This window comes from Ictalurus furcatus, chromosome 2 (genome assembly GCF_023375685.1).
Source record: "Ictalurus furcatus strain D&B chromosome 2, Billie_1.0, whole genome shotgun sequence".
NCBI lineage: Eukaryota > Metazoa > Chordata > Actinopteri > Siluriformes > Ictaluridae > Ictalurus > Ictalurus furcatus.
The window spans coordinates 15,928,754-15,955,073 of NC_071256.1; the positions used below are offsets into that span (position 1 = coordinate 15,928,754).

At 36.8% G+C, this 26,320-nt stretch overlaps 1 protein-coding gene across 2 annotated transcripts in view; it reads right to left on the reverse strand.

The window, feature by feature from the left end:
- Nucleotides 1-7,904: 7,904 nt before the first annotated feature.
- Nucleotides 7,905-26,320, reverse strand: part of b4galt1l (DP-Gal:betaGlcNAc beta 1,4- galactosyltransferase, polypeptide 1, like) — a 45,170-nt gene continuing 26,754 nt past the window's right edge. For both annotated transcript variants that reach the window (XM_053650413.1, XM_053650405.1), the window contains 3 exons: nt 24,684-24,806; nt 21,592-21,696; nt 7,905-14,763 (listed from right to left, as the gene is read on the reverse strand). In XM_053650413.1, coding sequence (XP_053506388.1) covers nt 14,634-14,763; nt 21,592-21,696; nt 24,684-24,806 — 358 coding nt within the window. In that variant the 3' untranslated portion in view covers nt 7,905-14,633. The remainder of the gene's footprint in view (nt 14,764-21,591; nt 21,697-24,683; nt 24,807-26,320) is intronic.

Below are 26,320 nucleotides of genomic sequence, written 5' to 3' on the forward strand. Positions count from 1 at the left end.
GAGTCTTACAATGATACTGAATGGATCACTAAACAGAAGATGGCTAAGAGCACTCTGCAACTCTACACCTCTGATGATAATAAATTAAGCCCTAAATTAATGAATCATTCGGTATTTATCCCTTAATCCAAAATCACACCCTATTTTAGACCATGAATGCATCTTGGTAATTCTGTACTCATTAAGGTATATATGCACTATGTTTTTTGACCTATGCTCTTTGTATTGAATGGTCTACTAGCAGGATTGTTGTGTATATATATATATATATATATATATATATATATATATATATATATATATATATATATATATATATACAGTGAGGGAAAGAAGTATTTGATCCCCTGCTGATTTTATACGTTTGCCCACTGACAAAGAAATGACCATTCTATAATTTTAATGGTAGGTTTATTTGAACAGTGAGAGACAGAATAACAACAAGAAAATCCAGAAAAACGCATGTCAAAAATGTTATAAATTGATTTGCATTTTAATGAGGGAAATAAGTATTTGACCCCCTCTCAATCAGAAAGATTTCTGGCTCCCAGGTGTCTTTTATACAGGTAACGAGCTGAGATTAGGAGCACACTCTTAAAGGGAGTGCTCCTAATCTCAGCTCATTACCTGTATAAAAGACACCTGTCCACAGAAGCAATCAATCAATCAGATTCCAAACTCTCCACCATGGCCAAGACCAAAGAGCTCTCCAAGGATGTCAGGGACAAGATTGCAGACCTACACAAGTCTGGAATGGGCTACAAGACCATTGCCAAGCAGCTTGGTGAGAAGGTGACAACAGTTGGTGCGATTATTCGCAAATGGAAGAAACACAAAAGAACTGTCAATCTCCCTCGGCCTGGGGCTCCATGCAAGATCTCACCTCGTGGAGTTGCAATGATCATGAGAACAGTGAGGAATCAGCCCAGAACTACACGGGAGGATCTTGTCAATGATCTCAAGGCAGCTGGGACCATAGTCACCAAGAAAACAATTGGTAACACACTACGCCGTGAAGGACTGAAATCCTACAGCGCCCGCAAGGTCCCCCTGCTCAAGAAAGCACATATACATGCCCGTCTGAAGTTTGCCAATGAACATCTGAATGATTCAGAGGACAACTGGGTGAAAGTGTTGTGGTCAGATGAGACCAAAATGGAGCTCTTTGGCATCAACTCAACTCGCCGTGTTTGGAGGAGGAGGAATGCTGCCTATGACCCCAAGAACACCATCCCCACCGTCAAACGTGGAGGTGGAAACATTATGCTTTGGGGGTGTTTTTCTGCTAAGGGGGCAGGGCAACTTCACCGCATCAAAGGGACGATGGACGGGGCCATGTACCGTCAAATCTTGGGTGAGAACCTCCTTCCCTCAGCCAGGGCATTGAAAATGGGTCGTGGATGGGTATTCCAGCATGACAATGACCCAAAACACACGGCCAAGGCAACAAAGGAGTGGCTCAAGAAGAAGCACATTAAGGTCCTGGAGTGGCCTAGCCAGTCTCCAGACCTTAATCCCATAGAAAATCTGTGGAGGGAGCTGAAGGTTCGAGTTGCCAAACGTCAGCCTCGAAACCTTAATGACTTGGAGAAGATCTGCAAAGAGGAGTGGGACAAAATCCCTCCTGAGATGTGTGCAAACCTGGTGGCCAACTACAAGAAACGTCTGACCTTTGTGATTGCCAACAAGGGTTTTGCTACCAAGTACTAAGTCATGTTTTGCAGAGGGGTCAAATATTTATTTACCTCATTAAAATGCAAATCAATTTATAACATTTTTGACATGCGTTTTTCTGGATTTTTTTGTTGTTATTTTGTCTCTCACTGCTCAAATAAATCTACCATTAAAATTATAGACTGATCATTTCTTTGTCAGTGGACAAATGTACAAAATCAGCAGGGGATCAAATACTTTTTTCCCTCACTGTATATATATATATATATATATATATATATATATATATGTATATATATATATATATATATATATATATATATATGATGCTTTTTTTTGTAACTATCTGTCTCATATTAGCTCACCTTTTTTCACCCATGTTGATAAGGAAGCTGTCCCTTTTGCTGCCTCCTTCAGTTTTTCTTTAATTTTTTGCCCTCTCTGTCTGTTTGGCATCGTGCCTTTACTGACCATATAACATACATATAATATAACAAGGTCGGGGCAGACTTTACCATTAGGCAAAGGTTGGCAATTGCCTTGGGCCCCGATCTACCAAGGGCCCCCAAAACACTGCATAAACTTATGGTTAAGAAAGTTTTATTTTTACTTTTCACTAATTAATTATGTTTTTCTAAAATTCCTTATAATGAGTCTTTATTTATCACATATACATATGCACAGTGAAATTCTTTTCTTCACAAACCCCAGCATGTCAGAGTGCAGGGTCAGCCATGATACAGCGCCCCTGGAGCAGAGAGGTTAAGGGCCCAACAGTGGCAGCAGTGCTGGGGCTTGAACATCCGACCTTCTAGTCAGTAACCCACTGCCCCCCAAAATGCCATCAGAGTGCTTAATTTATGAGTGTATAATTACTCATAAATTATAAATTGTAATTAATAAATAAATTACATAACTCTAATCTAACACTAACATTTCACACTAAACAGAATCTCTGCATGAAGTTGATCCACTGGAACAGCCAACCATTTTAAAGCCTAAAATGTCATCCCTAACCATTTTTGTACATGTGTGGTGTACACCAAGAGACCAGTAGATGCCTGAAGGCTTGGCTATACAGTTAGGGGATCTAGTAGCTGTGTTATGCTGTGGGGATGTTTATTATTGCTAGCATGGTTTGGGTCTGTTTGTCCCCGTACAGGGAAACTTCACTGCATATCTCTGCTGTAATTCTTCTGACTGATGAATCCCCCCCCCCCTCTCTCTCTGTGTATCTGTCTATTCATTTAATAGAATATTCACTAATTTTTTAAAAATAATATTAAGGTAATGTGACTTTGTAAATTTTTATGATGCCCATAATGGGCTACGTTCATGTGCTCTTCCAAAAAAAACCCAAAAAAACCCTCAAATTTAATCTAGATGCTTCCATATTCTACATCTGTAAAATGCCGTGCAGCAACAGCGACTTTCCTCTTCAACAAGATTTTCGTGGGGTTTGCAACTATTTCTGTTGCAAGAATTCATCTAGTTATTAAGGTAAATAACTTTGCCTTTATATTTTATGTCTGTTGTTGTAGAAATTACACAACACTCGCAGACTCATTCTCTCAGGTAAAAAGGTTTATTACAGAAGGATGACTACAAGGTAGAAGAAAGAGAGTGCTCTAGGGCGCTTGTGCAGGACCTGTACTATATATATGAAGCGCAGGGCACGATGCACTTCTGTGTACCGATAAGGAGCACTTTGAGGCAGTGTAAACAGGCTTTGTTTCAGAGTCAAACCCTTAACAGAAAAACATGTGTGTCTCTGTAAGCAGATAAACATTCTGTACTAATCTAAATGACATGACATGTCCTTCTTAGGCATTATCCTCTGATGAACATGAAAAGAACAAAACTATTACAAAGTAAAATTTATAATTTCCCTCACAGTGTCATGTCAATGCTGTGTCTGACTTCATTTCCCAGAGTGCACCTCCATCTACACACATGGCTACCATGTTCACCTGCTGATTTCACACACCTGGACTCAATCACCACTGCACTACATGAGCACGCTCCCAAGACAGACACTGTGTGACGTATTCGGTTAGCACTGTTTCTGCAGCTGGGATACCAACCCTTTATGTGATAATTGATAAAAGAGTTTGATAATCATGATTTTGACCCTCATTTAGGTATCTGAACTTAGTCTACCTGTCTGTTTGTTAGGCTTTTTTTTTTTTTTTTATAGAAGCATTCACCACAACTGTCACCAACTCTGCAGCCTGCAATCGTATAGCATTCCAGGCCAATCTCCAAAGTTCTTTGAGGACAGGGGCAAGGATATCCTGTAAGACACCACACCCTTCAAGATAGAAATGTTTCGTTGTAGGGCAAAGGTTACAAGTGGAGCAAAACCATGCCAGCAAAAATAAAATAAATAAATGCTTAGCATATTTAGTATATTTGCAATATATTTTTGCAACTATACAAAATAACAATTTAAATAATAACATTATTAATTGTTATTAGGAGCTCTAGGAGTTTGAAAAAGAATAAATTAATAAAATGGATATCTAAATTTGAAGTTTTCTTGAAAGATTCAAAATAATTTTTTAAATAGTAAATCAGGATGGAGACTTAATTTATCTTGTGTATAAAATCTTAGAAACTATAAATTATTGACAAAAAACAAACAAACAAACAGCCTTTTCCATACAAAAGACAAAACTGCACATGTTTATATTAACCACTAGAGAGCGACATCACTGAGACTCTGCCATGTTTCCTCATCCTCTACTGTGTGTGTTTATGGTGTTACTGTAACCTAATGAATCCTGTTCATGTCTAAGGACTAAATCTCACTTACAGAAGCAGCAAATGTTTTCAAATTTTAAAAATAATTTGTGTTTTGTATGTAGCTTTTCAACTCCAAACACTTCAGTTGGCTAATCAAGTGATAATAACATCATGTTAGTGTGTGTGTGTGTGTGTGTGTAGAACGTTTAGCTTGCTTTGCTAATCTGCAAACAGCTTAGCATGTAATATGTAAAATAAAAACAAAAAACCTACTTTCACACTGGTTAGTGCATTATTTAATATTAAGATAACTAGTTATATTTAGAAGCTTTACATAGCTATTCAAAGGAACTAAAACAAAAAACAAAAAACAAACAAAACAAAAATTTCTACCCGACCACAACAAGCTATAAATGACATGAGCAACCTGTCACTTGCTAGTTTGAAACTAGGGTTATACCAAGCATTACATTGAATAAACAGACATCTTGCAATGGAGCTTTAGTGTGTACAGTGTGAAGTATGCACTGTGTAACATGTAAGATGAACCTGGAGGGCTTTGATAACTCCATACTTAGTTCTGGATGAAGAACACAGTGTTCTGTAGTACACACACTCTCGTTTCTGAAATCATACACACACACACACACACACAGAGAAGGGATTTATTGAGAGTTGAGATAAGCACATAGTGAGGATTTAATATAGACAGTATGCAAATCGGTATCCAAACATCAGACATGATTTATGAACTCAAGTGCTATTCTGACTAAAGCCCAATTTTCTTGCATGTTAGAAAAAAGCAGCGCCACTGACTGATAGTTTGATCTAACCACAATATGTCATGCTGAAATGTATATTTTGGGCTGTAGATACACACAAAGAATGGAATGCCATCTGAGGCCAATAAATACAACATTATTCATTAATTAATCATTTATCATCTTAATATAAAACATCTCGAGGACTGATTATTTTTATGGACAACACAGCATAGCGGATGAGTGCTTGTTCAACTTATTCTTAAACCATGGGCATGTTGGTTTTGTGCTGTGTGTTTGTTTTACAGGAGAACACATCGTAATAACAAAATACGACTACTAATTTGCCAACGCAAAATAGTAAATCTAAAAGTGTAATAAAATAGCCTACTTCATGTACACACATTGTGTTTACATGATGTTGATTTAATATTTCATGGCTTCCTTGAATGTGTGGGTGCAATGAACTATCGGCATGTAATATAAAAACAACAACAACAAAAGAGCAAAATTATAGTACGTGCTGGATCTAGTGTTATTTTATATGCTGCTGAGTAATGAGTGTGGAAGCCATGTTAAATTAAATCAAATTTGCAGTGATTATTCTGATCATTATAACTAAGACTAGTCATGCAGTAGTATATTGGAAATATATCAGAGTACAATAGGTTTATTTCAGTGCTTTCCATCTTTTTCTTCTTTTTATTTTTCATTTTTAATTTGTTCTTTGCTTTTTGTAACATCACATTACATTTGACAGCAAAGAAAAAAATCTTGTTAAGTCTGCATTTTCTATCTATGAATTTTTACAGGCTGAAAGGCAGGTGTTTGTATTTGGAGATGGTGGTTATTGAAAAACCCTCTCCCATTTCTATTCAAGAAATCCTCCGAGGCATGAAGTGCATGCAAGTGATTTGCGGAATTTGAATGGTGCCATCAGAAAGGTAACTTAAGCAGGTGAATACACTTAACTTTCCCAGTGTAAACAACAGAACCTTTGGACTTAAATCCTCTCATTTACAGTTGAATTTTCACCCAGTTTTAACAGCAACATAACTGACAGATAACTAGATGTGAACGTTTTCTGGCCTGGCAGCATCTTCCATGAATGTATGACTATTTTCCTGAAGGGACATAAAAGCTCTGAACCGCCGGCTGCTGCTTACTGCCAAAGTAAACAGACCAAACATTAGCTGAATGCTCTAGCAGACGACAAGGAAAAGCCCTTCAGAAGCTCTAATAACACAAAGAAGGCTGACGTGGATGTAGCAGACATCCCAACTCATGTCCCAGCGGATCACGTGTCAAAAATAGTAACTGGTTTCTGTTTCACTGGAGTGATATGCTACACTGTGGAACGGGCTGGGAAACAGCTGGGAAGTATCTGTAGGGTTATTCCTGGCTGTACTCTTTCTATTGCTCTTAATTATGGCTAGGAATGTAAAGACAACATGTCAGAATAAGTGTGCTAATCTGTTTCCAGTTGATTTCCAATTGACCTCCATTAAAAAAGGATCCTAGTCAGAAACATGGATGGCACAGATGTTGGGATTTGCTCACACAAAACTACCAATCTACACTCTATAGCCAAAAGTTGACCTGGCTAGATGAGCACAAATCCCAATCTAGTGAAAAGCCTTCCCAGAAAAGTGGAGATTATTATAACCGCAAAGGGGGACTAAATCTGCAGTGGATGTTCAACAAGCATATATGGGTATGATGGTCAGGTGTTCACAAACCTTTGGCCATACTCTATACAGTGTTGGAAAAATTACTGTCAAAATCCAGTCCTAATTGCAGATAAAAGCTTTGGGGCTTTCCAGTAACAGGTGTTTTTGCATTGGATCACATAACACTTTAATTGCACATAAGTGACCTCAATTCATCTAATGTGGTTTTTGATAGTGATTGGTTGCACCAGAACTAATTTAGGGGCTTCACAGCAATTTTTTCTATTTTAATTTGCGGTAGGTACAGGTAGGTGATTTAGCTGTGCTAAATTGCCCTGAGGTGTGAATGAGTGTGCAAATGAGTGTGCATCCAATCCAGGGTGTCCTGCCTCACACCTAGTATTCCCAGGATAGTTTCACATGACCACCACAACCCTGACAAGGATATAACATTTTACTGAAGATGAATGAATGTTTCTATCACAGAGAAATGTATTGATATACAATGTATAGAGACACTCTCGAACAATGGACAGAACATTGCATAGTGAATGAAGTCTGAAACACTTCATCCTCTTCTCCAGTTCTCTCACAGTTTTCATTCCCATCTGCCTGCTAATTCAGTCCATCATTTTCCCTTCATAAACCTAAAAGGTTACTACTGTTACGTAACAGCATTTTATTACATAAACTGATTGACAATACAAAAAAACCCCACAAACACAGCTAAGTACAATATAAAATTTGGTCAAAATAACAATGTGTTTTATAAAAGACAAGGCCATCCTCGAACATTCTCAAAGCTCCTGCAAAAACAAAAACAGATGTTCCGAAGCAAATGGGCTTCCCGTTAGTGTTTACGAGTTTGGCTTGTTCTCAGGACGTAGTGCTGCCAAACACAGCTGGAGCTCAGCATGGCTGCACCAACTGAGAGTTAAACAGCTAAAGACTGCAGACTCAAGGTCAGTGTCAGAAATGACACTGCACTATAGTGGACAGCTGACATTATAAAAAACTAATCAAATACCAAAAAAAAAAGTCAAAAACAAATACATTTTATGTAACTGTTTTGTAAGATGTTTATTAAAATTTATGAGAGGAGTCCACAGTGTCACTGCATTGTAAAAGTTTTCTGACAAGGGAAAGTCTTCAGGACAGAGGGTGTGTGCTTTTCTGCCTTTTTTTTCTGTAACATAACAAGCTATGCTTTTTTTTGTCTGATTAACAAGTATTAAGTGCACACAAAAACGGAAACAAACAAAAAGTGATATGTAATGTGAATTATTATTAAAGTGAATGCTCTGATCATTGATGGTTTCTAAATCTCCAGAATATGTATGGTATCTGGTCTGGTCTGGCTTGTGTCTGTGAACACACAGCTTAAATACAAACATCTTCAGGGACATGTCCACAGGTTACCACCCCTTCGTGTCAGGAAAACATTTTCTTAAGAATAAGGAGAGCTTGAAGGACAATAAGACATAATAAATGCATTAATGTAAGTCAATAAAGATTTGTTAGAAGTTGAAGTAGTCATTAACACAGTAGTTCCTGCTATCTGGATTTGTTTCATGCCTTTAGAGGCACAAGCACAGCAAGCTTCATAGAACTTCAATCTTATTGAAAGAGATCAAAGACTGTTTGCCTTGCAGTTTGTTTGCATTGGCCCCTGTACAGCAGAACATGTTCAAAAACTGGGAAATAGGTTTAGCAGAAACTTGATACATTCTTGTTTATTTAGCATCATCTCAGGCATACTGAAGCCATATTCCTTGGCTATTCAAACTGCATGCTATATTGGAACAGTAAGGCCGATAAAATTTTTTACACTTACATGTACATTGAAGACATTTGGGTTTGAGATCAAAAGATGAATGCAACAGTTCGGTGATGTCAGTGAGTTGCTGGCTTGATGCAGTTATTGCGAGTAAGGGATATCCAACCAAATATTAAGTTTTATTTACTTTACTTAACTTTAGTCTCTGTTCCTTACTTTTTCCTCATACTTTTGTTCACCTAAAAATTGGGTGGTCTGCTACAAAAGAAGGCATATTTTAAGTTTAACACATCTAGATGTAAATATAAGGAAATGAAAGCTGAAATTCTGATTTATCGTGTCATTCATCCTTTGAAGACATTTGCGTTTGTGATCAATGTATAGCGAAAACAATAGAATTGGCCTTGTTATTCCAATAATTTGAGGGAATTGTAAAATCCCTTGCTTACAACAGCACAGATAAATAACTAACAACTGAACAGTGACTTGATGAATTCATTAATTTGTAGCATTATTGGAAAAAAAAAAATACTTTGAGCATTCGGAGTTGAAATATTCAAAGATGTTTGCCATGATGTTATCCCAAAATTTTTTTTTTTAAAATTCAATGACACACAGGTGCGATGTGACTCGGCATGAAGCGGAGTACCAGTTACCTCGATGAACTTGATTAAATTTATATTAACAGCATGTCCCAAAGTATTTTATTTCACAGCAATTTGCCAAAGATTACATTTTTATATATTAAACATTCACACGTTTTACATTATCTCCATTTATAGTTTTATATTTAATGTTGTATGAAAGGAAAGGTTCTACTCCCTGTAGTACAATACATGCCTAAAAGAGCACAACTTTGGAGTGCTTTGAAATCATTCAATTACTAACAGAGAACAAACAAAGGAAATAATCTTTGTCACAAAAGAATGTATTACTGCAAGCGAAGTGCACAGACAAAGTTAATGACTGGGTTTTTAAAAGCCTCCGGCTATGGGAGTTAACGCAAGTAATTATTATGAGTGTTACAATTAACCCAAACACATATACATGCTGCAACTACTTTAGGAGTTGCCAGGCAATATTTTAACACTGATTGTATTGTATTGATTGTACATTACCAATATTCAACAAATAAAGAAATACAGAGCAGCTAAAAGTCCCTGTCAAATTAGCCTAAAACACATATCCAAGGCAAACTCAAAGTAAAATTAAAGCTGTTCTTGAACCATTTGGAGTACATGCATGGTTTTGGATTCTTTTGAAAGGTGACACTCTTTTCTCAAGTTTTTTTTCCACAGAAGAATCACTAAGTGCTACTGCTATTGAGTAACAGAAGTTGGAACACACTGAAATAGAAGGGTTTTGGTAAACCAACATGATGTTGGCACCTCATGAAATTAAGTAATCCCCAAAACTATGCCATTCGTTTGTGCTAATTTGTGCTGCAAAAACGAACGTTTATGCTGGTTTATTGTTTGAAATATTAAAAATGATTTTTTTTTGGCTGTGTGACATCACTCTCCACCCCATGTCACTCAAATCGCTCCAAACCGGTGCCATTCAGCAGGTTTTTAAAGGAAAAAAAAACACTCTGAACCACATGAATTAACGTGATATTCAATGGCATCCAACAAAATTTAGAGTAGACTTTTTTTGGTTTAAGCATCTTTCATAGACATTTTGCACAATTTTCAACTTTAAAATGGTTTCCTACATTACCAACAATGCCATTCAAATACCTGATGATAGCAGTGCAGTGGGAGCTCTTCATCTCTACCTAAAAAGAGCAATGCAGTAGTCCTTTAGTCTGTCCAGATCTCTCACCTCATAACCTCTCCACACGCCTCAAACAGATCAGCTTCCAAAGTTTCAACTTTCATTCTAATAGAGTGGTGCAGGGATGATGTCATTTTGTATGCCAAAGCCTGGAAACGAGTTAGCATTTTAGCCCTTTTTATTTCTTAGCCTTTTTTATTTCTGGTGATTTTATTTAGGCTTCAAACTTCAAAAAAGTTGTGTTCATTTGTGAAAATTATTTTTGATGGACAAAAGATGTTAATATTGTAAACTTTTGTTGCTCACAGAGCTTTTTATTTATTTTTTTTGCAATAATCCAAAAGCCCATGGGAAAATCCTTTTGGGTTTTTGTCAAGGGAACTAGTGTGATGCTATGTAATTTCTGGGTTCTGGTACAAAATTACATCATCCCTGCACCACTCTATACCCATGGCAACACCACTGCATTATGGGTCTTTGAGTCCAAAGTTTACACAAAAAATGGCGAGTCAGGGTAGAGATTCCAGTGAAACATGACCGTTTTCCCTTATTTTTGAGATGTGAATAATTCAATAATATTCTCATGGGAATAACTAAAACAGCATCAACCAACAAATTAGCACCTTAATCTCTGAAGACATCACACATATTTCAATATTTTTTTTTATTACCTGAACTAAATGCCCAGATTATATGGAAGCTTATCCACAGCACAGTTTGGACAGCTGGTAGCGTTTGCAAAAGCACTGTATACTGTATATAAAATGAGACTAAAAGGGACAAGGACAAAATCAGGGATACAATAAATCAGAATTTAATTCTTAAAGATCAGAACTGTATTTATCTTCAGCAATACAATATGAAAAACAAAAGTCAGTAATCAAGAGAAATTGTTGTATCTTTGTGTGTCGAAATTAAGCATGACAAACACAAATAAAAAAAGAGAATGAAGACAGACAGTGTTTGTAAAAATGATTAAGGGAGGAAAAATCCAACCCCAAAACTATGTGTTGGTTCTCTGATCAAGGGCCATTGTCCAAATAGATAGAAAATGTAGATGACTGCCTGATTATGGCAACATTGCTTGACAGGAGAAAGAGGAGAATGGAAAGTTTAGGAGGCATGGGAGTACTTTCACAGGAAATGCTGATGAAGTCACTGGGGTTTGGGGAGTACTGGAAAGAAGAGTCGTGAGGTGGGGGGGGGTGGATTGGAAAGGAAGAAAGTGTCTTGCGCTCAGTTGCAGGACTTAAATATTCTGTAAATTATGTACCCAGCTGGGAAAACACCTGGAAAGCTGCTCAGTACAGTTCCCTCCAAAACTATTGGAACAACAAGGCTTTTTTGTTTTTGCTGTGCACTGAAAACATTTGGGTTTGAGATCAAAACATGAATATGAGAATTTCACCTTTTATTTCCTGGTATTTATATGTAGACGGTAGACGTGTTAATCGTAGAATATAGCACATCTTGTATCAGACCACCCAATTTGTAGGTGAGCAAATATTGGAACACATGACTGACAGGTGTTTCTTGTTACCCAGGTGTGTCCTGTTAAGATTGACCGTTTAAACAATAAATAGCACACTGGTCCAAAGAACATTTCACTATACAAGATGAACGTCATAAGGAAGTACAGAAGCAGAAAGAAAACATTTACTCTTGGTTTTAGCCTAAAGTTTCACCTGTGAATATGGCATTATTTCCGGAAAAGCATCACAAAAGAAGAAACCAACAATTTGGTGTTGTCAATGGCTCACAGGCTTGATGCAGTTATTGTAAGGGATATGCAACCAAATATTAAGTGATGTTAACTTAAATTTAGTTCAATTTAATTTACTTATCTGTTCATTTACATTTGCTCAACTAAAAAATTGGATGGTCTGATACAAAAGGTTCTATGTATTATTATGTTGTTTAACAGATTTAGATACCAGAATACCTGGAAATAAAAGCTTCAATCCCAATCTCTCATCTCATATCCATCTTTTGATCTCAAACCCAAATGTCTTAGGTCTAAAGAAAAAAAAAATTAATTGGCCTTGCCATCCAATTGTTTCAGAGGAAACTGTATATAGGAAAGCATTGGGTTTGCTGGCAGATTGCTGACTATCTAACAAAAAGCAATTTGTTTACTGTCTATATAAAAGAAATACAAAAGGTATTAAATAATTGCAACCTATAGAGAGCACACATTCAGTTTGGGATTGAGAACCAATCATGCTCAATCCCAAGGTCACCACTTGGAATTCAAGAAGAAAAAGAAGAATAATTGATACTGGGTTCAGAAGGCTCAGTGAGATAGAAAGATATTTAAGCTACTGAAATTTTTAATGGCTTTGTTTTCCTCTCACAACAAAATAAATGCATGTCTGCTTTCTGACAGCACACTAGTCCACAAAACATTTCACCATACAAGATGAACCTCCTAAGGAAGTACAGAAGCAGAAAGAAAATCAGGTATTGAACTTTTTCAGTTTTTAAACCCTGAAAAATAATTAAGGCTATGAAACAAATTAAGCGCAAACCAGAAATGGACATATTTTTCCATAAACCCGGATACGTCACAGTTATCACCCAAAATAACAAAAGGCATTTTAATATATTAATTATATCTGGCTTGTGGCTCATGGGAAAACAAGCAAACAAATAAAACATAGAAAATGCAGACATATGGCCAGCTATCCTACATTAATATGGGTTTTCCCCAAACCAAACTTATATTCAGATATGTAATAAATTATAACATGCTTTTTAATCTTCCGAGATAACCACAACCTTAGAGTAGGGGTGGATGATTTGTTGTTGCAATGAATATCATTATCTGTTTGTGATCTGAAGTAAATTATGGGCATTGAAGAGGTGCCAACATCGCTAATAAGAAAGTCCTTTAAAAAAATTTACCACAAAAACCCTAGCATATGTTGTTTGCATGTGTCTGTGTGTAGGAGATTCTCCTTACAACAATGTCTCATGACTGAGTGGTTGAATTTTTGCAGAATTTATACGGAATTGAAGAACTGATTAGATTTTGGAATGCATCCAAACAGATTCAAGGTGTGTGATACTTAATAATAAGCAGCGCCTCCACTTTTTACCAACCAAAGAGACCACAAACCTGCCCATTTGCTTTCTAATGTCTCAAGATTGAGGCTCGTAACTTCACAGCTCAAATTCAGCTAGAAAAAGTTGCAAAAAGTGAAAGTAACCACAGCAAGAAAAAATTTACAATTTTTCCAAATCTCATGTCCTTTCCCCTTCAGTGAATTTCCTTTGTTATTGCTGAGAAAGCAGAAAATCTTTTTTTTTTAGGGTGTTTTAAGGTGTCTCCCATATCACCAGAGTAAAGTGTCAAGAATCATGAATGCTACAGATAAACCATATATGTTGGCACTTTTGATACGGCTTGTACTGCATTGTTGGACTTAAGCCTATTATGTATCTCTCATTCATTTCTTGTTGTATGCTATTTCTCCAATATTAAATGCCTTTTTTTTTTAAACACTGAAATGATTTTTCCCCACAAACAGATTATAGACTTTTTACATTTTTAATATGTATTATGAAAGGAATGGGGATATTACAATTTTCTTTGCCTAAATTACCTACCTCAGAGTGTTAGATTTCTTTACAGTCAAAGAGTAAAGCACCGAGAATACATTCAGAAAAAAACCCCACAAGTCTTCTTTTTGGTTTCTGGTCACAAAAGTGGAATGAGGATTTTAAGAAGGCTTAAACTTTTTGCATGACTTGGAATTTTAGCAAGTCCAGCACAAACTCCTATCTAAATCATCATGTCTAAAGATGTGATATAAGGCAAAGCTGAAAAAGAGAACAGACACACATACATACACACACACACGCTGCAGCATACATTCTTTACATAATGCCTTGCTTGGCAAGTTGCATCCACTGTGGCTCAAGAGATGCTCTAATATCCCAGTAAAGAGTGCTTTAGAAAAAGAAAAATCCTCAAACACACACCACTATGACCTCGATTCACACATACACTTTCTTTCAGTTCACCATCACTTGTGCAAAGATGGCATATAAATTTCCAATGTCTTTTAAAAATATAGAATTCACTTCGAAAAGATAGATTATTTAAAAAAAAAAAAAAAATTCGAAGGTATATGCGACTTAGAATGTCAAGGCACATTTGGATACTGCATCGTTTTCCTGATAGTTTAAAAATCTTTTAGGAGTTCGTTCTTGTAAAATGCGTCGGTTTTATGGTTTGCCGACATCAACTGTGATTTTGGTAAACAGCTGGTCCTTCTCCACTCTCACCACTTTATAGGACAACGAGTTGATGCCATCTCTGTGCATGGTCTCTCTGGTGTGTGCTATTCGGTCAAACCTGGGACAGGAAAGGACATCATTAGAACAGTAATTACAGGCTTTCTGTAAACACCTAGAGCAGCTTGCCATTTATAACCCCAATTCTGAAAATGTATGGAAGATGCTAAGGTAAACAAAGAGGAGTGACTGAAAAATGTACTTTGACTTGTATTTAGACAAACAAAAAAAAGGTATTTGATGTTTTACCTAATCAACTGCATAGTTTTTTGAAAATAAATGTTTATTTTGAAATTGATGCATGCAACATACTCCAAAAAAGTTGGGACAAGGGCAATTTAGGACTAATAGCGATGTGACAAGTTGAAATAAGAAGGTGATGTGAAACAGGTGAGGTAATCGTCTAATCATAGTATATAAGAAGCCTCCAAAAAAGATGTAGTCCTTCAAGAGCAAGGATGGATCGAAGCTCGCCAATCTGTCAACAGATGAGTCAGTGACTAATCCAACACTTTGAGAACAACATTCCCCAAAGACAAATCGGTAGGACTTGGGGCATTTCACCTTCTACAGTGCACAATAAAATTAAAAGATTCAAGGAATCCAGTCAAATCTCTGTGCGTAAAGGCAAGACCAAAAACCACTTCTGAATGCGTGTGATCTCTGATTCCTTAGACATCACTGTCTTAAAAACCGTCATGAGACTGTAATGGATATCCTGACATGGGCTTGGGAATACTTTGGTAAACCTTTGTCAGTCAACACTATTCGCCGCTGCATCCACAGATGCAAATTAAGGCTTTACTATGCAAAGCAGAAGCCATACATCAACACTGTCCAGAAGCACTGCCGACTTCTGTGGGCTCGGTCTCACCTGAGATGGACAGTAGCACAGTGGAATCGTGTTTTGTGGTCCGACAAGTCAACATTTCAAATAGTTTTTGGACAAAACAGCCGTCGTGTTCTCCGGGCCAAAGAGGAAAAGGACCATCAAAGCTGTTATCAGAGTCAGGTCCAAAAGCCAGCCTCCGTCATGGTATGGAGGTGTGTCAGTGCCCATGGCATGGGTAACTTGCACATCTGTGATGGCACCATTAATGCAGAAAGATATGTACACATTTTGGAGCAACATATGCTGCCATCCAGAGCAGGACAGCACCAAACCACATTCTGCCCGGATTACAAGCACATGGTTGCATAAGCAGAGAGTGCGGGTACTAGCATGGTCTGCCTGCAGTCCTGACCTGTCTCCAATTGAGAATGTGTGGTGCATTATGAAGTGCAAAATAAAGCTGCGCAGCTGAAGAAATGCATAATGGATGAATGGGGGAAAATTCCGCTTGCTAAACTTAGCCATCTGGTGTCTTCAGTGTCCAAATGCTTAATAAGTGTTATTAAAAGAAAAGGCGGTGTGACAGTGGTGAACAGTCCACTTTCCCATTTTTTTTGGAGTGTGTTGCAGTCATCAGATTTGAAATGAGTGTATATTTTCAATAATAAATTAAATTCACAAAGTAAAACATCAAATGAGTTAATAATGGTGTTTTCAATATAATACAAGGTGAAGTGAATTTTCAAGTGACTTTTTGTTTGTTTTTTGCATTTTCCATATTGTCCCAACTTTTTCAGAATTGGGGTTGTAATTGCTTACTTGCAGTACTCCTCATCTCCTTGGTCACCTTTAAGGTTGGCTCACAATGCAGTTGATATTTCAGGAAACATTTCAAGATAGCATTTCCATGCTTATTAAAGCTCCATCAGTGAGTTTAATATAATCAGAAAGTATGACAGTTGCTATGAAGTATGAAGTCATAGGGACGCTCAAAACAATTGGGTCGCGACATTAAACCATATCGCAAGTGTTGTGGCAATAACCAGTTACGGTAAATAACGGTGCCATAACATTATAATTACATAATTATGACATATGATGAAACACATCCCTTTAATTACAAGGCAAATAGTGATATTCAATTTTCACATCACACCATGTACAACATTCTTCTAGTAGCAGTGGACAATTCAATCAAGCAGATTTTGTGTGTGGACTTTTAGCTGTTTTTTTTTGTCCAGCAGAACCAGAAAATGACAAAAAAAAAAACCACGAACCTTAATGACTTTTACAAATCAAAAGTTTACATCTGCTATGCAACTACACTATATGGCCAAAGGTTTGTGGACACCTGACCATCACACCCATATGTGGGCCTTCCCCAAGCCATTGTAAACAGGAAGCACACAATTATATAGAATGTGTTTGTATGCTGTTGCATTACAATTTCCCTTCACTGGAACGAAGAGGCCCAAACATGTTTCAGCACAACAATGTCCCTGTCCACAACACGAGCTCCATGAAGACATGGTTTGCCAAGGTTGGAGTGTAAGAATTCGATTAGCCTGCACGAGAGCCTTGACCTCAACCACACTGAACTCCTCTGGGATGAACTGTAATGCTGACTGCACTCCAGAGGTTTTTTACCTGACCTCACTAATGCTCTTGTGGCTGAATGAGCACAAATCTCCATAGCTACGCACCAAAATCTAGTGGAAAGCCTTCCCAGAAGAGTGCAAAGGGGGACTAAATCTGGAATGGGATGGATATGGGTGTGACGATCAGCTATCTACAAACATACGGCTAAACTAAATACGCTTAATGGCGTAATACCCTTAGTAATCTTTTCTCTCCCTCTCTCCTTCTGCCGAGCCACACACAATTTTATGGAGATACTACAGATCCTGATCCTTTCTGCTCTCCGGACCTGCCTGATCCGTTTCAGTCCTACCTCTGGATGGAGCTCTCATCTACTCCAATTCCAGGTTGCTGGGATTACGGCTGCTTCTAAGGCCAAACAGACTTCATATAAATCCATAATGAACATTTTCACCCTATCTGTTGTTACCCAGATGAGGATGGGTTCCCTTCTGAGTCTGGTTCCCCTCAAGGTTTCTTCCTCTTAAAACATCTTAGGGAGTTTTTTCTTGCCACCGTCGCCACTCAGTGGCTTGCTCAGTTGGGATAAATTTGTACCTTTAATATCTGTATACCGTGTTGATATTTATGTAAAGCTGCTTTGAGACAATGTCTATTGTAAAAAGCGCTATACAAATAAAACTGAATTATAGCCCAAGATACCAAATCCCATGTGGGTCAAAGAATGATCTGGTTGATGGTGGAACGAGTTCTACTAGTTGCATTATTTAGTGTACATGAATTACAGACGATCTTTTCTGAACTAGGGACACACGGTTATGTGGAAACACATGGCCCAAAACTGTCATATAACGTTCCAGCTAGCACAATACGATAAATAAGTCACCTCACAGTGAACAGCTAAACTCAGATAATGTCTTTCACATGAGTTGCAAAGACAGAACACATCTTGTTGGTGAAAAATTGGCCAAAGACTTTTTTGTATAGGGCACAAACACAATGTGCTACATAAAGTTTGTTAGAAGAGGATAATAGTTCGTATTTATGCATTTAAAGCATTGGGGGAATTTCCGTAGCCATTGCTTAATTTTCTCAACCTAACACATACATAGTACTGGCTTGTGAAAAACAGCATGCTTGTTTTTAAACCCTTGCAGTCTCTCCTGACACCGAGATAAAGCGGACCGGTTGTGGTTTTGATTTCACTGAAATGTATATTACACCTCATGTAACACGTTATATTTTTTGCATTATACAATCTGTTGTTACATCTCTACTTAAGCGGCATACTTTATTATATTACTTTAGCCACTGGCCTGGTCAATAAGGATTCAGGACAACCAAAACATTGGACTGAGCAGCACAGTGAATCTTTAACTTTTTGCCTGAGTGTTAGCATACAATTTTATGACATATATTGTATATTTTTCTACACCCGTCTCTAAAATATTTAAATAACAAAGTAAAAAATAAAATCTGCTTACTTCAGTCCACTTGAAGTATGGAAAGGCCAACAAGAAAAGAATCCATTCAAGTAATACATATTTGTGCATTTGTAAACGTGTAAGGGTGTGTTATACAGCTTTAGTGCCACGCCACTGCCTTTCAGGCTTCACTTCTTATTAAGAACATGTAAGTTTGCATTGTCCTATTGTTCACGTGAACCTGTTTTTCAACACACGGTATACTGAAACTTTTTACTTAATTGTAATTAGGGCTGGGTGGTACAGCTAAAAAAATCTATGACGATATGGTGTTTCAGATCATTGAGTATTGATAATTATTTATTTTTAATGTTTTTGAAACAAAAAACGGTTTGAATTTAGCCATTGTATTTTTAATTTACCCACTTTGTCAAGGCAAACATCAAATAATTTTAGTTTTAACAGTCAAAAACAAAATAGAATTTAAACAAATATCTAAAGATGAAATAAACAAGTGTTAAAGAAACTCTTGAACATAAATGTTACAAAATGTGTGTAATGTAAAAGTTAACGTAGAACAATCAAGGCAAACTTTAAGGGAGATCAACATCGCACTATAGCATATAATGTGACTCCTGATGTTCTGGTTTGTGCTCAGCCTGTTAGCATAGTTAGCCTAACCTCATATAAAACTTCCACTTTAACACTTACTTCCAGAGAACACTGTTCTGAGGTCTGTGTTTCACGAGTCGAGCTCCTGTTCTGAGGACACTCACTATCCTTCCCAGAGCCGACATTTTAACAGAAAACAAAGAGCGGCAAAATGTCACATTTCTTCTTGCCCGCTGTTCAGAATCACACGCACTGTACATGTGCGGAGCACTGCTCATGCGCCCTACAAGTCTCTCACAGCTTGTACTTGGCTATATGGAGAAACAGCATATTTTTTTTTTGCAAAGCTTATACACAACTGTGTTCTGATGTCGGTCAGACGAAAATAAACCAAAAAAAAACAACTTGCCACACTGGTAAGCTGACACGTCCTTCTTTTATTCACAATCTCATCAGCAGGCTCTGAACTCATTTTCACATGTGATTTCTGATGACGCAACCGAACCCCACAGATACGCAACTTGTTATTGACTGTTTGCTTGTTACTCGTAGCACACTACTTTATCAAGGCATATGATAGGCTGTTTATGATCCAGGGATGGCACATGCTTGAGGATTGTTCATACAGCCAAACTTCATGTCTGTTTACATTTTATCGAGCTTTATAATGAAAATTGTTTCTATCGTTATCGATGCCGTTTTATCGCCCAGGCCTAACTGTAAACATTATGTAAAATGTTAAATAATGTAGCTGTGTTATGTAAGTGCTAGACTGTAGCATAACACTTACTTAACAGACAAGATATAACCAAGGCAACCATTTTTCTAGATTCTAGATAAATAGCATAATATTAACAATTTTCATGTATTTATTTATTCATATCTATATTTTTTTCAAAATGTGTAGCAAAATTGGATCTGGCTCAGCTGTGCAGATTGGATAGTAGTAAATCTTGATTACCTGTTATGTGGGAACGTTTATATGAATGAATACCTGAATTCTACAACAGGGCTGTCTAGTCTTATCTGCAAATAGACAATGCTTTTGATCCAACTAATCAAGAAGCAGATCTGGGTTTAAATCAGTTCATCTTGGCCTTCAAACGTCTATCAGGTTGGAACGAAGAGCTGCAACTGTCATGTATTCCATGTAATAAAGGTTAGGACAGATGCAAATACAGATGCAGATAAGAGTTTATTAGAGAGAGGCAAGCAGATAAATCCAAATCGTGAGACAATAGTGTGGTCGAAATAACAGGCAATGGGTGAGGCGATCAACAAACAGGCATAAACGAGGCAAGGCAAGAATTGAGAACGAGTAACAAGAAACTAAATGAAAAACCATGAATCAATACAAGAAACAAGGTATAAATGCTTGGTATGGTGATAACGCTCAATACTACGTGAATTCATGGTGTTCAATAAGTCTCTTTTATAGCGTGGAGTGAGTGAGTGTGAGATTGGCAACAGGTGTGTGTGATTACAATTCCGGAGGTGAACGCGAGCATGCGTGCGCGTGTGTGTGTGCGGTGTAGTCCATGGTGGCCATGTTTGCAGGATGTGAAATATAGTCACAGGTTTGCTGTGATATGAGACTAAGAATTATTTTGATAATCAATTAATCTACTTTAAAAAAAAAATTAATTAGCTGTATTGTCTGAAACATATATTAAACATAAAAAATATTTATTTATTTAAAAACACTTCTTTGCAGTATATTAACTAAGTAATAGTACTACATAACTCTTAACAAGATTTGATTAAACAACAGGCCACTAACTGCAATACTGCATTACTGACATTTATCTCAGTCTTTCACAGCATGAGAATATTATCAAATTAGACATGAGGTTGGGGTGACTTTTCATTTTCAGTGCTTGGAATCAGTGAGTCGACTTCGATGTGAACCAAAAGCAGGATGGCTTCTCTGGTCACACAAGATATATTAAAATATATTTTGTTTATGCTAAGAAACACTATGGTACTTCCCAACACTGCATAATACACATGCCTCATGACATCAGTGGGTTTTCATCTCGTACATTAATCATTCGAGACCATGTTTGGTCATTTACAACCCATTGAGTTCTCATTCAAAATACTGACTTTTTGGCCAAAGTAGCACAAGATGATATTTTCTGACAGGGCAGGCAAGATGGATAAATATGAACATAAACTGTTTGCTACAGCTATGAAAATGGTTGATTTTGTTGATTAATTGTTGTAAACACACTTTATTATGAGCCTATTCATTTAGACAAGTGCTTTAAAGTCTTTCTAACTTAGTGTTCAAAGGTCCATAGTAATGTCCTAATCTAATCTATACAGAGTAAACAGTAAAAATGATGCTGGAAGGGACCTTTGTACTCCGAGGTTTACTTATGAGTGCTTACAGAGCACACTTATAAGAGCTATGCTTCACCTCTGGGGATTTGGGTCGTTCTGTTTGTCCCGTTCATGACGGATCATCCTGCAGTTTCCAATTACACCGCTGGGTCTGGATATGGACATCCCTTTGGAGCTCAGTCTGTGAAAAACACAACATGTTTGATTAGTAACCTTCAGGACCAGCTGTAGGGGGAAGATAAAAATTGTGCATCTGCAATGTAAATACAGTACAGTGCAAAAGTCTTAGGCACATGCAAAGAAAATTTTTTTAAGAAATGCTGTACAGCAAAGATGCCTTCAAAAAGAAAGAAATTAAAGGTTTCTACACTTAAAAAAAAAAAAAAACTATAAAGTACAGTAATAAATAAAACAAAGTCACTACTTAGTTTAATGACCGTATGTTTAAAAAAAAAAAAAAGGTCTCTTATATAATATGCTGCTTTCTTTACTGACATACAAACATTTTTAATTTTCTGTTAGAAAACTAATGTTTGGAAATATAAAACAGGGTTCGTACAGATGCTTCATAATGAAATTCCAGGACTTTCAAAGACTTTTCAAGCACCATTTTTTCTGTTTGTTTTCGAAAACTATACAACAGATGTCATTCAAACATATTTTTATATATTATAATAATAAACAACCAATTTTCATATGGTGCCTTTTCCAGCCATGCTGGACTAAATTTGCATTTCCCAGGCATTGCTTAGTCTTCACCTTAACATCTATGTGAGTGACAGGAGAACAGTTCCAACAACTTTCAATAGAAAGTCGCTAAATGTCGCTGGATGATGCCATGTGCCAATTAGCATATTCATTACGTCATCGCATATTTGCATTCTGCCTAGTGCTGGCCCTTTACATTTGTTAACTTCTCTCCTACTCTCTATGCTCAAATACTGTATATTAATACAGCCAAATTCCAAATAAAGCTGTTCTCATTTACATATTTTTCTGTTTCTGTTGTCAGACTGAAACACAGCCCATTAAGGCTACAACAGGTCAACCAGCAATCACTTCCCAGCTGCTGCTCTGCACTGCTAAAATCCTGATTTATAACCGAATGTCGTCTGACAAATTCACCCGACACACAACTTAAAGACAACAGCTGTGCTGTGATTTTGGCTATATTTACATGTAAAATGATCACTCGGTGAGAAAGTTAGAAGTGACAGAATGTCTCTTATCCTTTCCATCACACTGAATGTACTCCTCCTCTCTGCCCCTCACTGAACAGAGTACACAGAGAGAGAGGTACCTACGGTGGGAAAGCAAGACCTCGCGCAGAAAAAAGTCGCCGATTTGTCACTAGGTGCTTTTTTGGCAGAAAAAAAGCTGCGAAATAGGCCTGAAAAGTGGGCCGGCAATATTTCTGTTAAAATTAGTAAGCAAATAGCAGGAGGAGAGAGAAAAGGAAGGGGCTGTAGCGGGGAGTCATATATTGAGTGAAAGGATTGTATATGCGTTCTATCAAAAAATAAACACTTTATTAATAAACAAGTTATTTAGTGATTTCGTATTCATTGACTTTTGATAATTCAAGCACTTTTTAAGCACCACTAGATTAAAAAATGGCTATTTTCAAGGTTTTGTTGTCCTTAAATTTCAAAAAGCCAAATTCAACCACATCAAGCCCCTTGTAAGAACCCTGATGAAATGTTTTCTGACTCGATAATGTAGAAGGCATAAAATAAAAATCTATAACAACATTTGTACTAAACAAAATAGGATGCCTAAGACTTTTGCACAGTACTGTACATACAAAGGAAAGGAAAATACTGTAAAATGTGTTAAAACATTTAGCAACATTGAAATAAAGCCAACAAGACATAAGAAATATGGTAACCTTGCTAAATAAAAGCCTGATGAATTCACTGATTAGGCCTAATATTCTATAAAGGACACGTGATTTAGTTGAAACAGAACAGTGGCACAAGTGCAGATGATTGGATAGCACTATAACCCAATTATAGAATTATAACAACAGCCTGCTGTCAGTAGGTTAGCATTCACTCCTTAAGTTGTTCAGACTCTAAAATAAAACCATTAAAGCATGAATGCATAGTTTTAGGTTATCTAGGACATTAACCGTCACAGATTTGTTTATGACTGCCCTGCAGTTATCCACATCTCTCACACCTTTTAAAAGCTGTGCTGAATATAAGACACTATTCATATTCCTCTTCTGTCTAAAGGTGCCTTAAAAACTAATGCATCCATCTGGATAAACAAAATCACCATCTTATTCTGAATACACTATGCCAGAAATGTTCAACTTGGCTCTTAAATACTAAATAAATAATACTAATAAATACATTTTAACGGTCTATGTTTCGGCTCTGTTTCTCCTCTCTGTGTACATTAATCACCTTATCTAAGAACGCTGAGCAGACCGAAATGTTTTGAAAGCAGGACGCCACTGAAAATGAGAACTGTCTGCATTGAGGGACTATTCCAACTCTGCCCTAAAGTCTGTTTTTCTTCATCTTGCCATGTATTTATAAAACTATGTGATAACGTTTTCAGATGAATTCCAGACCTGCTCATTAGGTATTTGCAATAATCACATAACCTTTATAAAAAGATGTAGAACAGTAAATATATCTAAAACACATATTTAATGTACAAATTATTAAGTGCTGCACCTAGGGCCAGCCTCTTCCAAAATGGACTACTGGGTATATGTTAAATATGAGGTTTATACCACAGTGCTGTGTTTTATATATATATATATATATATATATATATATATATATATATATATATATATATATATATATATATATATATAGAATAAAAGCTATAAAGTTTAATGTTTGTTGACATGTCTTTGCAGTTTTGTCAGTAACAAGCTGCATTTTTTGCCTTATTAGAGAGAGAGAGAGAGAGAGAGAGAGAGAGAGAGAGAGACAGATGATGGAATGACTATTTGTAGGTGATAACAGGTACTAACATTCATAACAAAGAAAATGTACAATATTTAACTCTTTAATAAAATTGTAATTGTTGGCTAATCGCTGCAGTGTTACAACTTCTGTTTGGTAAGAGTAACTCTGCTTTGTGCTCATCTGAACTCTGTGTGTGTGTGTGTGTGTGTGTGTGTTTTAACACTAGAACTTCTCAGACCTGTTGAAAATATCATCATCCTCGCCTCCCCAGCCCCAGTAGTTATTTGGAAAGCCGTTAATCTTCAGGTACTGCTCCTTGCTTAGGGATGACACACCACCAAAGTACTGGTTATATGGAAGTCTACACGAGAAAAGAAAAGTGTGTTAGGTTTGTGTGTGAAAAATTATCAGAATAGCAATACAATAATCAAATAATCCACTGATTTGAAGTAAACCAATTTTAATCATTACAATACACAAAACTGAAAATTGTATTACAAAAAAATAAACTTGTTACAAAATTCGATATGTATTCCTATGTCCCTCTAGAGCAGGAGTGTCCAATCTTATCTGCAAAGGGCTGGTGTGGGTGCAGGTTTTCATTCCAGCCAAGCAGGAGCCACATTCACACCTCATTCCACCTGTTTATTCAGTTGATATTCGCATTCAATAGACTCAGGTGTGACTTCTGCTTGGTTGTAATGAAAACCCACACCGGCCATTTACAGATAATATTGGACACCCTTGCTCTAGAATCTGTCATGAAGTCTCATATTTTGTAAAACCCTTATCAGTTATTTTTTTTCCCTGTTTGTGTTCTTCTATCTTAGAGAGCTGGCACGCACACAGTTTGGCAACCTTTGGCTACATGATGTTAGGAAGAAGTACAATAATTAATTAAATAAATAAATACATAAAAACACCAAACAAACAAACACAAAAATAAACAGTACAGATGCAACACTGCAATAGCATGTGAGAGCGGAAATTACACTTCAACCCAGAAGGAAATGAGATAGGAAATGTCTGGTCATGCTTAGGAAATGGTGCTCTGTGTGTGTGTTTGGAGGAGGGGTCACCCAGAGAGAGTGAGAGAGCGTTATCCGAACAAATCTATTGCAGATGCTTCAAATGTTTGGTTCAAAGACAAATGTGAACATTGGTACAACATCTAGTTTTATGTGCTTTGGTTAAGTCAAATTGTCTTTTGTTTATAAAAAAATAAAATAAAAAAGGACACATGAAAAAGCCTATGCACAATTTGATAATTTGTCGGAAATTGAAAAAGTACTATATATACTTGTTTTGTGTAAATACACAACTAGAGTGTATAACTGTGCATAATTTAAATGAATATAAACAAATTCCCTTTTTTTACCTTTTCCAGTGCAAGATATATCCTTGTTAAATCTAAAGCCTGATATTACCCCCAACAGAAAATCAGACCACATGCTGCACTGTCACAACCTCTGTTTACAGATAAAGAATGAAGACTTTGGCTGATGTCTTTCTCTGTACTTTGTGTTGTGAGCTAATGCTGTAAAATTACAACCAGATGCCTTTACAACCTGGTAGGAGAAACGGTTGTTCACTGGAAGGGGAAAATGCTATTAAGATGCCATAAAACACACGTACACACCAGATGGATGATAATGTGTGTGTTAGAAGGGGAAGAGTCTCGTAGTTTCACAATCGTCCGATTCTATCTCATCTTTACATTTAATACAGCCAACTTCATATAGACAACTGTCTATCTGTATTATATACCAATGGTTGAAGATTGGAAAAACATAGAAAACTGCCCATTGTTGGTGAGCTTGTGTCCACTGTAGCCCCATACTGATGTTCTTGGTTGACAGAATTACAAGATTAGAT